Below are 15770 nucleotides of genomic sequence, written 5' to 3'. Positions count from 1 at the left end.
AATAAATTAATAATTAATGGGCAGAAAAATAAAAACATATTTTACAATATTTAGCATCATCATTACTATCATAAACTATTTCAATGAAATTATTAAAAATGTATTTAATTTAATTCTACATCTAAATTGATGAGAGATAATAAAGAAATACATATAAATACAACATATTTTAACAGAAACAGAAATATATTAATAAAACCAATATCTTTCAGTATTATCATTTTTAATGACATAAACATTGGTAGCATAATTAGCATTATCATTACATCTAAAATAGTAATACATGTATGTATTACTATTTTTAATTGTAATTTTAATTTCTTAACTATTAAACAATTAATTTGGTTATTTAAGATATATGTATGTATCTTAAACAACCAAATTCATTATTTATAAGTATAAATTGATAACACTCATGTTTTTTATATTAATAGCACTACCAACATTTGCATTGTGGATTAAATCTAACATAATAATATAGATATTATTCGGACCATGCAATACTTACAAATTCAATATTTATAACAGAACTGATGTGAAACAACGTCTTGACAGTACTAGAATTATCACTCCTATTAGCATATTATTATTAACATTACTTAGCAAAAGTATGGTATACTTCGGCGCCACATTTTGTAATGTCAGTAGACTGGACCAGAGCTCTGCTTCTGTTAACACTTAATGGGACTGTTCTGTCGCTTCACAGTAATGCTTTTCTGAATCAGTGTTAGCTGTTATCCAGTCCTCCTCTGCCAGCGTTTTAATTCTCACAACACAGCATTTTGGGTTCTTTATTTTTTGACACTCGCAGCCAAGAGTTATCTATTGGACCCTCTGGTGCTTTTGTATGACAGGCGTAGAGACAGTCCTGGACTCCCAGAGGAGTGTGTGGATGGCAAATGATTTTCTTTCTCTCTTTGCTGCTCTGAAGCTGGCTGATGAATAATAAGTGACCATTTTACTCCTGATCACCCTGATCGACTCTAACAGCACAGGGAATGTTTCTCTGAAAGCAGTTTCAAAAAGGGAGTTTGTGTGGCTGTGCATCTATATCTTCTCTGCCATCTTGATTATGTTTGTGTGTGTGTGTGTGTGTGTGTGTGTGTGTGTGTGTGTGTGTGTGTGTGTGTGTGTGTGTGTGTGTGTCTGTGTGTGTGTGTGTGTGTGTGTGTGTGTGTGTGTGTGTGTGTGTGTGTGTGTGTGTGTGTGTGTGTGTGTGTCAGAACATAAAGCAGGTGTATCGAGGTGTGATTACTAAAGCTGGGCAGGATGCCACTGGGTTTATTCTTCCTGCTCTGCTTTAATTAAACTGTGTCTGCATGAGTAACCTTGACCAGCTGGAACACACATACATAAGTACACACATGCACACGCACACACACACACACACACACACACACACACACACACCATCATATACCTGTAGATGGATTTTCTGCATGTGTTGATAAATATGATTGTATCTCTTGGGATGTTATCTTTCTCACCTCATTTCTTGATTCCCAAGTGGTGATGGATAAGTGATAAATCTGCAGTAAAGATACTGCTCAAACCTCTGCAGTAGCATGAGAAGAGTCCCTACACATAAAAAGAATCACCAACAACATAGTTAAAGAACCTGGAGTTTATTAAAAGAGTGTTTTAAAGACTTACCTACTGGCCTCGGTACCAGCTCGCTAGTAAAGTCTATTCAAGTCAAGTACCAAAGTCAATCCAAAAGGAAGGAACGATTTATTTAGGAATCGGTCGCCTCATCCAATTTGTTTATTTATTTTTGACAGGTATTTCACCTATTCTAAAATGGAGTGTTTGATAGACTGGGGTCCATAAACAGTCTTGGAGTCACATTAATTGTATATGTCTGGAAATCTGAGACTCTTGTGGATTCAATGAGCCCAGCTGTATTCATGTGTGATGATGGTAGTCCTCATAGGAGCCATTTCACTGGAGTGAAATGAGCTAAAATGGGCTGTTGACCTCTAGGATAATCACACCCTCATGAAACTTTACAAACACAAACTAGAGACCGAGAAAATTCAGAGGATGGATGGTGTTCCTACGTAAAAAAAAATGCAATTCTTATAGAAATCTGCAAATTTCAAAAGTTTTAGATCCCAAATCACAGCATGGGTTTTTTTATGGTGTGTCTGGTGTTTTATTGTGGTATTTTGAAGCTTTTGTGGACCATATTTATATCAATTCCAGAGTGGTATATACTGAATCTGCATAACAAATAGTATCAACTTAAAAACCGCAGCAACGACTTCTAAGACATAATAGAGCATGATAATGGGATTCATAAACTCACGGCATGATGTTCTTCGACCTTATACACTTTCAAAATGTATTTTTGATGAATTAATTGATTGATTTATTATATACACCACTATACTTGAATGTTGCCTCTACTCACTGAACATAACCTGTCCTAGAGATGCACCGATCACGTTTTTTCTGATCCAATCCCATACCTGGGCTGAGCGTATCGGCCGATACCTGATACTGATCCGATCCTACTGTTGAATGAATGAAGAGTATGACTTGCCATGTGAGTGAAGGCATCAGGCTTGATACATTTAGCCTTGTTTAAAAAAGTAACAAATTAACACAGATATAAATGTACTTCATAATATTTATTAACAAATAACAAAGTGTACATTAGCAGCAAAAAGAAATAAGTAACACTTCCATATAAAGTGCAGGATTTAAGTGACTAGATTGCTGTAACTGTATTGCTGTGTATGTTATTAATAAAAAAAAATTACTGGATCAGAATGCTGGATCTGCCTCATTCATCCGATATTAGATCCAGCTAATTAGTCGATATTTGTTAGGCCTGGGCAAAGGGAGGACTCAAATGCAGTCAGGGAACGATTAATGCAGGCTTTAATTCAGGAACACTGACAAAGGAAACACATGTGGCTATGAACACCAAACAAATAAACTAAAAGGGGTTACTTTTCAAAATAAAACATAATTCTCACAAGACAAAAACCCCAGATAGAACACCTCACCGCAGTGTGACAATATCGGGGCCGATATGTTTTTTGCTTTCAAAGCAATCCAAAACATCTTCTGTGTTTACCTGTTGTCTTGACACATTCAGTATTTGTATTTCATTTCATTCTTCATGTTGATCCCCAGCATATGGTTTATGAAATATGATTTGGTTAAACAGCCATTAAAGATACTACCACAGGCATTTTAGTACTTTAAGGGAAAGTCTGATTGCAATTGTGAAAATTCATCAAAAAGTATCCATGTCCTTTGTGTACTGGTTACATCATATTTCCTATACTGACACCAGAGTTTAATTTGGACACACAGGGTTGTGTGGTTTGTAAGTGACTGAGGGATGTGATGCTCTCAGCACCAGTTAGTGAATTTGGTTGACATTTTCACATCCCTTCCTTCTTCTCTCTCAGCTGCCTGTGGTGGTTTGATCAAGAATGTCACAGTTGGTCGGATCATCTCTCCTGGTTTTCCTAGCAACTACAGCAACAACCTGACCTGCCACTGGCTGCTGGAGGCCCCTGTGGACCACAAGCTCCATATCCACTTTGAGAAGGTAGCACTGGCTGAGGATGATGATCGGTAAGGAGGAAATTCAGCTCTTGTATGAGGGTAGTTGGACATTGGAAATGTAAAAACAATGCAGTGAGTGAAATTGTATATTCTATGAACAAAGGTCATGTGGACATGTCGTCTGGCAACAGTAGCCTAAATACAATCATTGTTTCGGCTTTCATTGATTTAATTTGACAAAAATACCCACATTTAATCAAAGGGAAGATTGATTTCCCGTTGCATTCCTTTTTTGTGTGATTTCTGCTGCCAGAGGACACAGTTTAGCAAATATTGAAGTAAACAGGCTCTTCTCAGCTCAGAATCTGATACATATGTTAGATATAAAAATGTAAGAGTCAGTAAGGCCAGTCTAACTACTGTCTCATGGTTCATGCTCTGTTAATATCGATGTATTACCTTCATCTTCACTTGGGCACATTTCTTCACTAATGTCCCTGTGCTTGTACCCTCTCCTTTGTCCCTATAAGAACATCATTTCTGAGGACTCTGCAGGGCAACAACTGGCAGCCCATAGCGATGACAGTATAGAGTGTAATTTTAGCCGCGTTGGGCTATTGTTACAGAGGACTGAAAGTAAGAGCCACAGCGGGGAAATTAGCTTAATAATCAATTTTGTAAATCAGCCAATAGCTGCTCTGGGGTGCTCTTACATTCCTGCTACAAATATGTACCTCATAGATATGAACACAGATGTGGACAGCTCATAGGAAAAGGAAAATATCAGAAAGAAGTATTGATGTGGAGAAGATGGGGACGCGCGTAAAAGGTGGTGGTGCAACGAGCTGATGTCTGCAGGCATATCATTTTTTTGTTCAAAGGCCATCTGCTTTTTTGATCATTTTATACATACTGTACCACTGTGACTTTGGTAATGTAGATTTCAAGCTTCCATAAGCATCCCAAAAGATACCAAAAGATATCAAAATCATCAGCTTAACTTTGATGGATTACTAGCTCCAGTTTATCATTCACAAGTCTGTCAAACCAGATCCAGAGCTTTATGAGTTACCAAATCTCTTTCCACACACACATTTTAGCTCCATATCAGAATCAGAATCAGAAATACTTTAATAATCCTAGGGGGAAATTATTTTCGTTAAAAAAACTCCAGATATACAAACAACAAATATTATAGATATATTAGAAAAACTGAATCTAAATATATATAACTGTATATATAACTGTATATATATATATATACATACATATATGAAATATCAGATTTAAATTTACAGAAATTAATATTTAAAGTAGTGAAATACATACAAGATCAAAAATAATCAAAAATGATCTCAGTCCATATTAACACACTTGAAGACATATGACCATTCATGTACACTAGACATGCATATGCCGCTAGGGACAACCCACACAACCCATTCAATCTTGTGTTTAAGATTTTATGAATTAATTTTTTCCTGCATTTATGCATATCTGGCACCCATTTGGTTCCATTCATTTCTGGACAGTACAAAAATCAAATAGCTTGATTTTATGGAAGTAGGAACGTTTAGGGTTAAAGGTTGTGGGTAAGTACTGTGATGTGTATTGTAGGTATTAAAAGTAAAGCGAATCCTTTCAGAGCTGTTTTTGGTCAGGCAGTTTCGTCTGACCTCTGGGTCTTTTCAGGGTTATAGCAGATAATTGCCCTAATCGATCACTTAGCAAGAATATATATTTTTAAAAAAAGCTGTTGTCTTTTCATATACATATTTGTTTTCTTTGCATAAAGCTGTTTTCAACCAAACAGGAGGAAAACAAGACTGCTCACCAGTCCATTTTTACATTTGTAATTAGTTCAGTCAGCCTGATGTAAACATTAAGAATATATATATATATATATTTTATTTTGACATCAATGATCTGTTGCGCTCTGTTAGACACTCTTCTCTTTACCTGAGAAGAATAATTTAAGTCTTTAAAGGCAGAGGAAGGAGAGATCAATGCAGACCACAATGGTGAAGCATGAAGGAACAGAGCCACAGGTAGAGCTGTGACATGCAGCAGATGAACACTGACCGCATCACTCTGCGTACAGTAAATAGACCTCAGCAGCAGATGGCAATACACCTTGGACACATTGAGATCCAGTCGCTCCGACCATATTTGGAGGTGGTCATTTCTTTAGCAAAGTGTACACACGTGTGTCCCGGGCCACACTGAAGGAGCGCCTACTGTTGATGACGTCCTCATTCACTGGCTGTTCTTGATGTCTGATCTACACAGCTCTGTGTATTTTGGCTGCTTTGTATTCTTTGTATTTGTTAGAAAGTATTTAATATATCTTAGAAACCACTAAGATTGAATAGTGTGTTTTGGATGTTAATATCAGACTGTCAGTGGTGTGTCACATTATTTTGGTGCTCTGGACCTATGAACCTTTGTTTTTAGGTCCAACTTGAACATACTGCACGCATACCACCGTAAGAGAAAAGTACGTCCCTCAGTACACATAAAGACAGTACAAGACTATGGGCAGCGTTTTTTCATGAGTCAGATCACTTGTTTTAGTCAGTAAAAGCTGCTTAAGCTACTTAAAGGTTGAATAGGGAGAATGAGCAGAACACTGCCACCTAGTGTCTTAAGCTCATATTCGCAACAACAAAAAATGATTCCAGCAGTCAGGTTGCCAGGTTCGTTGCCGAGTGTTTCAAACAGTATGTAAACAGTATTTAACGTTAGCCAACTGGAAGTCTTTTTTTGAACGGTGTGTAATGGATTAGCTAGCTCTCAGCTCAAAATGATTCCTTGTTTCTGTAGACAAAAAACAGACAACCCTGGCAACCAGCAATGCCCAACGCTATTGGCTAGTACAATGTAAACAGAACATGACAGAAAGTCATTTTCGAACCCGTCAGAACTTTTTTAACATTAATTCAGACTAAATATATTTTTTTATGGAAAAGCAATACTTTCATTCTGTACCCCTCAAAACGCCCTGTGGATGTATTTTATTATTATTATCATTTTAAATATAGCTTTTAATAAAGATTCTACATGTTCAACCTTTAAAGCTGGGACAGGGCCTCAGTTAACGCATTACCTTCCTGCTTGAACCTTTATCCGCAGGACTACTTACTGTAGTGGTGTGCACACATTTTTTAATGCAATAACAGATTATTACAAATTTTAGACTTTAACTTCAGGTTAAGAGAGTGATGGGCAAATGAAGCTTTAAGACAGATGGCCGTCCTCCACAGAGCTGGGTCCGTCTGACGTTCCTGCCTGCAATAGTGAAGGTTTTCGTTGCCACCGTACTCTACGGGGGAATTGTTGGGTCTATGTTTATCATAAATAAGTCATAGAGTGTGGTCTTTACCTAGTTTGTAAAGTGTCCTGAGATAACTTTTGTCATGATTTGGCACTATAAATAAAATTGAATTGAATTGAATTGAAATTAAGTTATACGACACATTTTCTGTTTTTTTTTAAACAAACTAGATGGAGCTCTTTGTTCAACAAAGGGTTGAAAACTTCCTGAATCACCATTCACTGAGACCTTTTCTTTAAACCAAGAGCTCCATCCAGTGACAGATATAACTAATGGTTATTGAAGCTTCATTTGGACATCACTAGTTAAAAGCACACTGAATTGCCATTCTATGAACGTTTTTCTTCAAACCAAGAGAGCCACCTAGAGGGATCAACAAATACAAGTTATGGTTCATGAAACCTGCCCATCACTAGGTTAGGATTATGCTGTCATTTTACGAGTCTTAGCATCTGACAGCTCATGTTCAAGAATCATACTACATTTATGTCAGCAGAGCTCAAAAAACAGGAATGTCCTTTCATTCTGACTTGGGATTCATGTCAATTTAGGACAGTTCCCCCACTTAGCATTATAGTCACACCATTTAAATGGCATACATTTGGAGCAGTTCATGAAGTGAAACAAACATGTACAGCTCCTCCAACTGAATAGATTGTATCAGTGTTAATATTGGATTTTTTTTTTTAATGTTACTGATACTGACCATTTTTCCAATTGTTTGTAACAAAAAAAAAAGTTTTAAAAAATACCACACGGTACCTCCTTGTCATAGACCCTTATGAACTATATTGCAGCCAGCCACTAGTTAATGATCCAGATATTTTGACTTAAATTTCACAAAGCTGCCAAGCTGCCCATCTTTCTATACAGTCTATGGTTAAAACATGAAAAATAGGTATGGTCCTTTACATTCCAAAGTAGCCTGGGTATTGATTCATCAACAGCAAGAGTCCTGCTAAATGATTCTTCGTCCCTTTCTTCTAGGCTGCTGATCAAAAATGGTAACAGCATAGATGCAACTGCCCTGTATGATTCATATGAGGTGGAGTATCTTCCCAATGAAGGTCTACTCAGCACAACCAGGCATCTTTTCATTGAGCTGACTACAGATGCTACAGGCACATCCACAGGCATTGCCATCAGATACCAAGGTAAGCACCAGAGCTATGGAAGATTTCTGTTGGGTTTTTGTTTTGATCGTTTTGTTTTGTCTTCCCTATCTCTTGTTCTAGAGGGGGTAGGACCAGAAAATATTAAACGTCTTCCTATCCATTTGAACATGAACTACATTATTTGATTCCTGTACTTATCGCTTAGGATTATATGAATCCCATTTGCTTGTTTTTCTTTTTTTGCTTTCATTTTTACTGCTCATTTGCTTTATTTAGTTTTTATTATTATTATTATTTTAACCAAAATGTCCAATAAAGATTAATAATTCAAGTTTAAGACATGGTGTCATGGTGTTTTTCATGCCAGCATCATGTGGGCTCTTGCTTAATGTCACAAATTGTAAACACCTGGAGAAAAAATGGCGGCAAATCCCATTAGAAAGCATTGGTTATATAAAAGCACACAAAGGGACCTATAACAAATAAGAAGGTGTAAACTCACTTTACTCATTATTTAAGGTCAAGAAGAAGTGTAGGAGTCAGAAACATTGGCCTTCTGTGGAGTCTCAGTGAATTATCAATTAAAGGATATAACAAACAAAGACATTCAACAGGATATAAAGTCAAATATTACTGCAGAGTGAATGGCTGGAGAATCTGAATAGTAAATTGAGGTCAGAAGTTCCAGCAATGATGGAATGCGGTTTATCATGGATGATCCAGCGGACAAAAGAAGTGCTATGCAGACTGTATACAGTCAAACACTTTCAAACTGAAAAGAAAAAGTGAAAAGGCATTGATGGTAGGGATCTGAGGACCCGAAGAAAACGCTTTTAGAGTTCTGGCAGCTTTCTAGAAGTTGGAACTACTGTATTAATGAAGGCAAATTTAATATAGGAGCTCTTTTTTCTTAGTCTCACTTGGAATAAGTAGGAGGTGATGACTTCCAGGTCCTGTAATTGGGTTATAATGAGTTTGCTAGGCAGGATTGTGTTAAATGCCAAACTATAATTGATGAAGAGCATTTTTACATATGTGTTCTTATGCTGCGGGCTTCCAACGCAGTATGAAGTGCCAGCTTTTTCATCCTCTGTCTATATTTTCTCCCTGTAGGCAAACTAGTGCAGGTCGCCAAGTGCCACAGGCTTGTAGCTGTTCAGGCATATGACTGCTGTCTGTTTAAGCGCTGGGATTATTGTTGATGTTTTAAAGCGTGCAGGGACATATGATGAGGATATGGAGAGGTCACAGATGTTTCTGAAAACGTCTGCAAGCTGATCCGCATAGTCTTTAAAGACGCTGCTCACCACACCACTTGGTTCGGCTGCTTTCCTGTGGTTGGTGTTCCACAGGTAGAATGTGGGCGCACCATTTGATCTTTGTTTTTGTTCCATCAAACTATTAATATGGCAAAAGTAGTTGTTCCTCGACTAGAGTGTCAGCATTTTGCAGAGGGAGATATTCTATTCCTCTTGTAGTTCCCTCCCAGACCTGAGAGAGGTTAGTTAAATCGCACCATAAAAACAAGTATTGAAGAGGAGTAAATGACAGTCGCCGTTAGCCGTTCCAGCTAAGTAAAGATGAAAGTGATTTTAGCGATCAAGAAGAAACGTAGCCATTTGGGCGTGCGTTTTAATGCCGTTGAACTCCTTTCTCTCAGTCCATGGAGTAAATGCTTGACCTATATTGACTCTGGTTTTTACCCGTCTCCGCTCACTCAGCTGCTGGGACAAATAATGCCCCCTTCACTGAGGCTCCGAAGCAGCTGCAGGATTGGCAAACTCCATTTCACCCAGTGCCAGCCTACAGTAGCTGCACCCAACAACAGACAACCCTGGCAACCAACAACGCCCAACGCTATTGGCTGCTACAATGGAAACAGAACGAGACAGAAAGTCATTGTCAAACCCGTAAAAAGATTTTTGAAATATAAATTCAGACTAAATCTTTTTTTTTTTTTATGGAAAAGCAATACTTTCATTCTGTACCCCTCAAAACGCCCCAGGGGTTTATTGAAAAAAAAAAGCTTTTAATAAAGAGTATACATATTCAACCTTTAAATTCCTAAAATATTTTTCAATCTGCTGTTCATATTTGAGTTTTACAGATGTGCTGCCCCTCCTTAGTGCCCACGTGGCTCTACCATGCAACTGATTCCTTGTTCTGTAGACTTTGATTAGTGTCTGTACCCCACGCCTCACCATGGTTTCTGGTTCGGAAAAACATGGATCGGCCTCCTGCTCGTAACATTGTCCACACAGTAATTTATATGCAGTAATCCATGACTGTGGTAGTAGTGACTTTAAAGCAATCCTGGAGCCAGGAAACAGCATCCTCAGGCCAGATTCTAACAGAAACGGTTATGGGCTCAGCAGTCTTATTTCTTTGATGATAAAGGGGGTAAAGAAAGACCAAGAGCACAATGTCATTATCGATCAAAAAATATAGATTTCATCCTATTTTTGATTTTGATTGAGGCTCTGATCAAAATTGTTAACCTGACTATCGCCAGATGACTTTCGTTCCATCTCGACTCCGCCTAGCTCATCCATCTGGATTCGCTCCATAGGAAAGTGATTTCAGGGTCCACAAGTGAAGCAAGGAGGAAATGAATTAATCTGGCGAGAGGTTAAAAAATTGTTACTCTAACCCCCAAAATCAGAACACATCACACATCAGCATGTGCACAGATGGCACTTGGGATGGGGAGGACATGACCCCCTCAGATTCATAGAGACTCCCCCCTTTCCCAACATAAGGCGACGAACATTGCCGGTAAAACGAAGGATTAATGTTCCCAATTATCCCTCCCAGTTATTGGTGTTAATCTGGCACCTGGTAACAAATGAATTCATTGTTGGACACACCCTATTTATCTATTTAATACCCTAGCTCTCCTGGTTACTTTGCAAGATAGCCAGCTGCTCCAAGGTGACTGAAACCCTGAGACAGGGGAAAAGGGAAGTCCCTCTCAGCCATCAGAGAGAGGTTGGGCATTCAAAGTCTGTGATTCACACATATAGACTGGATGGGCATACTCCCAGGCCCGCTCCAGGATCATTGCGAGAATGAAGAGATGGTCAGTTGTTCTACGTCCAGGACTGAGTCCGCATTGCTCCTCTTCAGTCTGAGGTTCGACTATAGGACGAACCCTCCTTTCCAGGGGAACCACCACCCCAGTCTGCCACTCCTTTGGCACTGTCCCAGACTTACACACAATGTTGAGAAGACGTGTCAACCAAGACAGCCCCTTCCAACCCAAAGTTTTCAGCATATATAGACAAATCTTATCAATCCCTGTGGCTTTGCCACTGTGGAGTTGTTTGACTACCTCAGTGACCTCTGCAGCCCCCACCACAGTGTTTTGGAGTTATCGCCCACCTATGTCTGCGTATGGAAAAAGGCCACTTCACTGGTAGTGTCAGCAGCATTTTATTGTGCATTTCCTGTCTGAGATCGGCACTGCCTCAGAGTGGCGGCTGCAAATGGAACTGCCTGCGAGTGTCACCTGCAGCCAGACACCTCTCGAAAATAACACTGGAGATATCTAATATACAGACAGTAAATACTAGGTGTTTGACATAGGAACATGTCATCAACAATAGCAAGACCCTGAATTCGTCCTCAACATGATGAGGGAAAGTTTATATTGAAATGATCTGCAAACTGCAAACACAAAATGCATTTGCCCTTAATCTATTGTGATTTTAGACTGAGATGCAGTTGAATGCTCAGACAGCAAGTACAATGACAGGAGCTTAGATTATTATGTTACAAATGAAGTTGCTTAACTGCATATTTTAAATTTTATCACAAAAACCCACAAAAAGATTTGTACAAAATGTACAGCATCAATACTATTTAGCAACTCACCACACCACTATGGCTAAAAATCCTAATTTGATCCAAGGGGAGGAAACCTGGGTGAAGCTGAAGGGGAAGCAGCAACCACCATGGCTGAGCGTGATACTGATACTGATGTCATGGACATAGTTCTCTTTAAACCTGAATTCCTCAGGAAAGTTTTCTTGTCAGGAAAAAATAATTTTAAAAATAAAAGACAGTTTTCACTTTTTCTACCTAACACATTATTGGGTGCATTTAAGCACAGTTAAAACGGTGTAAAAACTACCTCTCTTTATTTTGACTTTATTTCTACGCCTTTTGTATACATTAAATGGAGGAAAGCTCCCTTTTCCTTATTTTATGCAAGGGGATAAACAATTCAAGGGCAGTCTTTTAGGTACAGTAATAACTTGCAGCTTCTACCAACACAACCGTATATGTTAAAATCAGTATGGTTTATTTCATGTTTTATCTAATAGCTACGGAAAGATATTGTTTACCTTCTCTTATCTTTGGCCCTCACATTCATCTCAGTACTCACCATCAGTTCGGCTCTTCCCTGATCCATGAGGACCACTTGGAAATACAATCAGTGTAATCTGTTTAGGCCTCTGCTTCACTGCTGCAAATAGGATTAAGTCCAAAGGGAGCAATTATAGCCATTAACAGGACACAATGCTGTTCAGTTACTCTCTAGCAGATTTGATGGTTTCTCCTTCATCCTTACAAACCATTACCACCCTGGGGAGTATTCCTTTAGCCATTTCTAACTGCTACTCAAATGTTTCTTGTTCTTTCTGCACTGTTTTAAAAAAATTATATCCATTCGAAGGTGTTAGCCATTTTTAAGGTTTGTGGTCCTTATTGACAATTTTTGACACATATGTAACAATAACAAATGTCAACTTTGAAGATGTACTCGTAAGAGTTTTATCTATTCAATTGTCTTTGAAGTTCCTATCTATCAAACAGTGAGTTAAAGCAATGGTGATTGATCATATGACCCAGTAATTTAAGCACTTGTTGCCTTTTTGCTGAGTATTACAATATCAGTGTCTGTGGAGACATTCCCTCTCTAGATGTAAATAGGCCGCCATGTTAGTGACATTGCTGACTGCCGTTGGTCTGCCAGCTGAACTTGTCACTAACCGTTATGCTGTGTTCACTTGAAATCAGAAGGTTTAAACTTGAGTCAGGTTGTAGTAAGAGCAGAAGTGTAATAGGAACATGTGTCTGTGTGTGGATTTAATCAATCCAAATTGATCATTGATTGATCAAATTTAGTTAATTAGTTATTAATACTTGATTTATTCTGAAATAATAATACCAACTTCCCACCAATGACTGTCAATCTAACGACGGTCGTTGGCACTTGGAGCACAAAGGGTTCCAGTGCCAAAATCAGCCTTGTGAGAGGTTAAATACCTGGATCTTCACACCAGATAGTTGTACCAGTCCCAGCCTGGTCAGATGCGTACATGAACTGATGAAGCCTCTTGGATGAGAGGTGAAACATCTTCCTAGACAAATAACCAAGTCCAGTTGCTTTTGACTGATATTGATTTGGGGATATGGTTGACAACCTTTCACATTTCATTCACATTTCACATTTCACATCTGTGTTTGCCGTCCTGTCCTAGCCTTTATTTCAGTCTCCACCACTCGTGTTAAACTAATGTTGTTTAAATTTACAAAAGCACTTTTTTTCTATATCAATAATATCAAGATATTTTTGCAAAAGTTAAGAAACAGCTTAACATATGAACATGAAACATTCAAATCAAACATTAAATTACTAGACATGAAGTAAGTTTCATTAAATGTTGAACATTTTAATTTTTATTGGCTTTACAAAAGTCATATAGTCTCTTAGCAATGTAATTTATGAGGATGCTAAGCAATCAAGAATAGTTTCTCACTTGCTTTTTGTTACAAGTTTATTTGTTTCCATTTCTGAAAATGTCTTTGTATCACAGCCTTTGCAGCAGGCCACTGCTTTGAACCCTTTGTGAAGTACGGTAACCTGACGAGTAGTGACAGCACTTGGGCAGTTGGAGCTGTGGTGGAGTTTGCCTGTGACCCCGGCTACACTCTGGAACAGGGATCTGTCACCATTGAATGCATGGACCCCAATAATCCTCAGTGGAATGAGACTGAGCCTGCCTGTAGAGGTCTGTATGTCTGTGTTTTGATGAAATAAGTTACTAATCTAAATCAAATACATTTAAAACAACTCTAGTTCTAGCATTCACCGTGCCTGACCTACAACAACCATTCAGAGCTGAGTAGTCTCTGACCGTGTCAATGACTGCTCATGAACTCTTGTTTGATGTGAGATCATGAGCAGTCATTGACACCGTATCAGAGACTCCTCAGCTATGATTGGTTGTCTGATAGGTGCAGTGGAATCTAGCAGATGATATTAGGAGCACACAGAGAGAGGTAGAGATGTTTATTAATATTTCACAGATCATCAGTCAGGATATATTTACAGTTTTTAGCAAATATGAAATAAAACACATTTTTACAGAAAGTTACTGACATCAGCTTTAAACACAAGAAACAAAAAGGGACAAGTGTAATGTGTAGTAAATGTTCTGTCATTTTAAATTGTGTCCCATTTGCTTTGGGTTTTTCTGGGCTCCAGCTTGTCCCTCCTCAGGTGCCAGTTTTTAGAAGCCTAAACACAAACGCATTTTTCATAAATAAATCTTAATTTTCTTTTTAAAAAGAGTGCATTGGCCTTTCAGATTGAAGAGTACCTCTTTGAATCAATTGTATACATTGTATGATGATATGTTGTTATTTAGCAGATCTCTAAGCACTGACTCTACAACAAACCCAGGAACTAGACCATGCTGAGCTAGGTGCATCTTGTTAAATTCATTTAGACCACACGTCTCTGCTGCCACTACAGTTAACCATCCTGCTTCATGTAGTTATGTAGTCATGGTTATTAAACCACAAGAAAATGTCTGGTCAGATTCACAACCATTGTTTTTTAATTATTATTCCTACAGCACCTCATTTACATAACACCTTTTAAACTGTTTATTTCAGTCAAACTTTTGTTTGACTGCTGAGATAGCATTCAACATTTAAGAGTTTTTAAATAAAAACTATAGAAAACACATGTTTTGGTAATGGTATTGAACTATCCACAGTTTTGACAACCAGCCCTATTGTTCTATATGCAGTAATAAGAGTTGCAAAATTCCAGGAATGAACAGAAATACATGGGAGTTAATGGGTATTAACTAGAAATTTTGGGCTAATTCATGCTAACAATAGTCGCCTTGTTATGTAGACATAAACATGTTTTACAATTGATGGATAAATGAAAAAAAAAATTAGATGAACATTATTCAATCAGCACACCAAATCGAACAGAAAACTAGCTAGCAAAAGGCATTACAACTATATAATCATATTTTGATGTAGTATTTGCTAGTTAACTTAAATATCATTGATTCTGCCCAGTAATATCATCAAAACTGACCTGATTGCAGTAGAGATGGAAGTAATTCTTATAGAAAGTCTTTTAAACAAAAAAAGATTAAATTTCCAACTTCCCATGAAATCTACCGGAAACTTTCGACCCCTTTGCATCCCTAGTGTTGGTCACATAATCTGTGTCGCAAATATCCCTCGAGGAAATTACGGAATGCATTGTGGGTATTTGATGATGCATCGCAGGATGAAATGGGAACAAATAACCACCTGCACATCCATCACTTTCTCCTTTACTTGGAATATAAAGTTGATATTGATTATTTGAGAATGGGTGGAGATAATCGTTGTGCAGTGTACATGTGCAGCATTGTTCGCTGGTTAAAAGTGTAGATAAATATATACGTAGATTTAGTTTGCCATGATTCGGTAATATGATTGGCCTTATTCATACATTGTAGAAGGCTAAAATGTATAGGGCGATAAATAAAAAATGTCCG

General features: G+C 37.9%; 1 protein-coding gene across 1 annotated transcript in view; it reads left to right on the top strand.

The window, feature by feature from the left end:
• LOC310947570 (seizure protein 6 homolog) overlaps positions 1-15770 on the top strand; it is a gene marked incomplete at its 3' end in the record, with an annotated part of 339340 nt that overhangs the window by 268343 nt on the left and 55227 nt on the right. Inside the window, exons 6-8 of the mRNA XM_083914416.1 lie at positions 3426-3594; positions 7847-8013; positions 13797-13991. Coding sequence (XP_083770542.1) covers positions 3426-3594; positions 7847-8013; positions 13797-13991 — 531 coding nt within the window. The remainder of the gene's footprint in view (positions 1-3425; positions 3595-7846; positions 8014-13796; positions 13992-15770) is intronic.

This window comes from Echiichthys vipera (assembly GCF_963691815.1).
Source record: "Echiichthys vipera genome assembly, chromosome: 5".
Classification (NCBI taxonomy): domain Eukaryota; kingdom Metazoa; phylum Chordata; class Actinopteri; order Perciformes; family Trachinidae; genus Echiichthys; species Echiichthys vipera.
The sequence above is the reverse complement of the archived record's forward strand: the minus strand, read 5'-3'. Positions and strand labels throughout refer to the sequence as shown.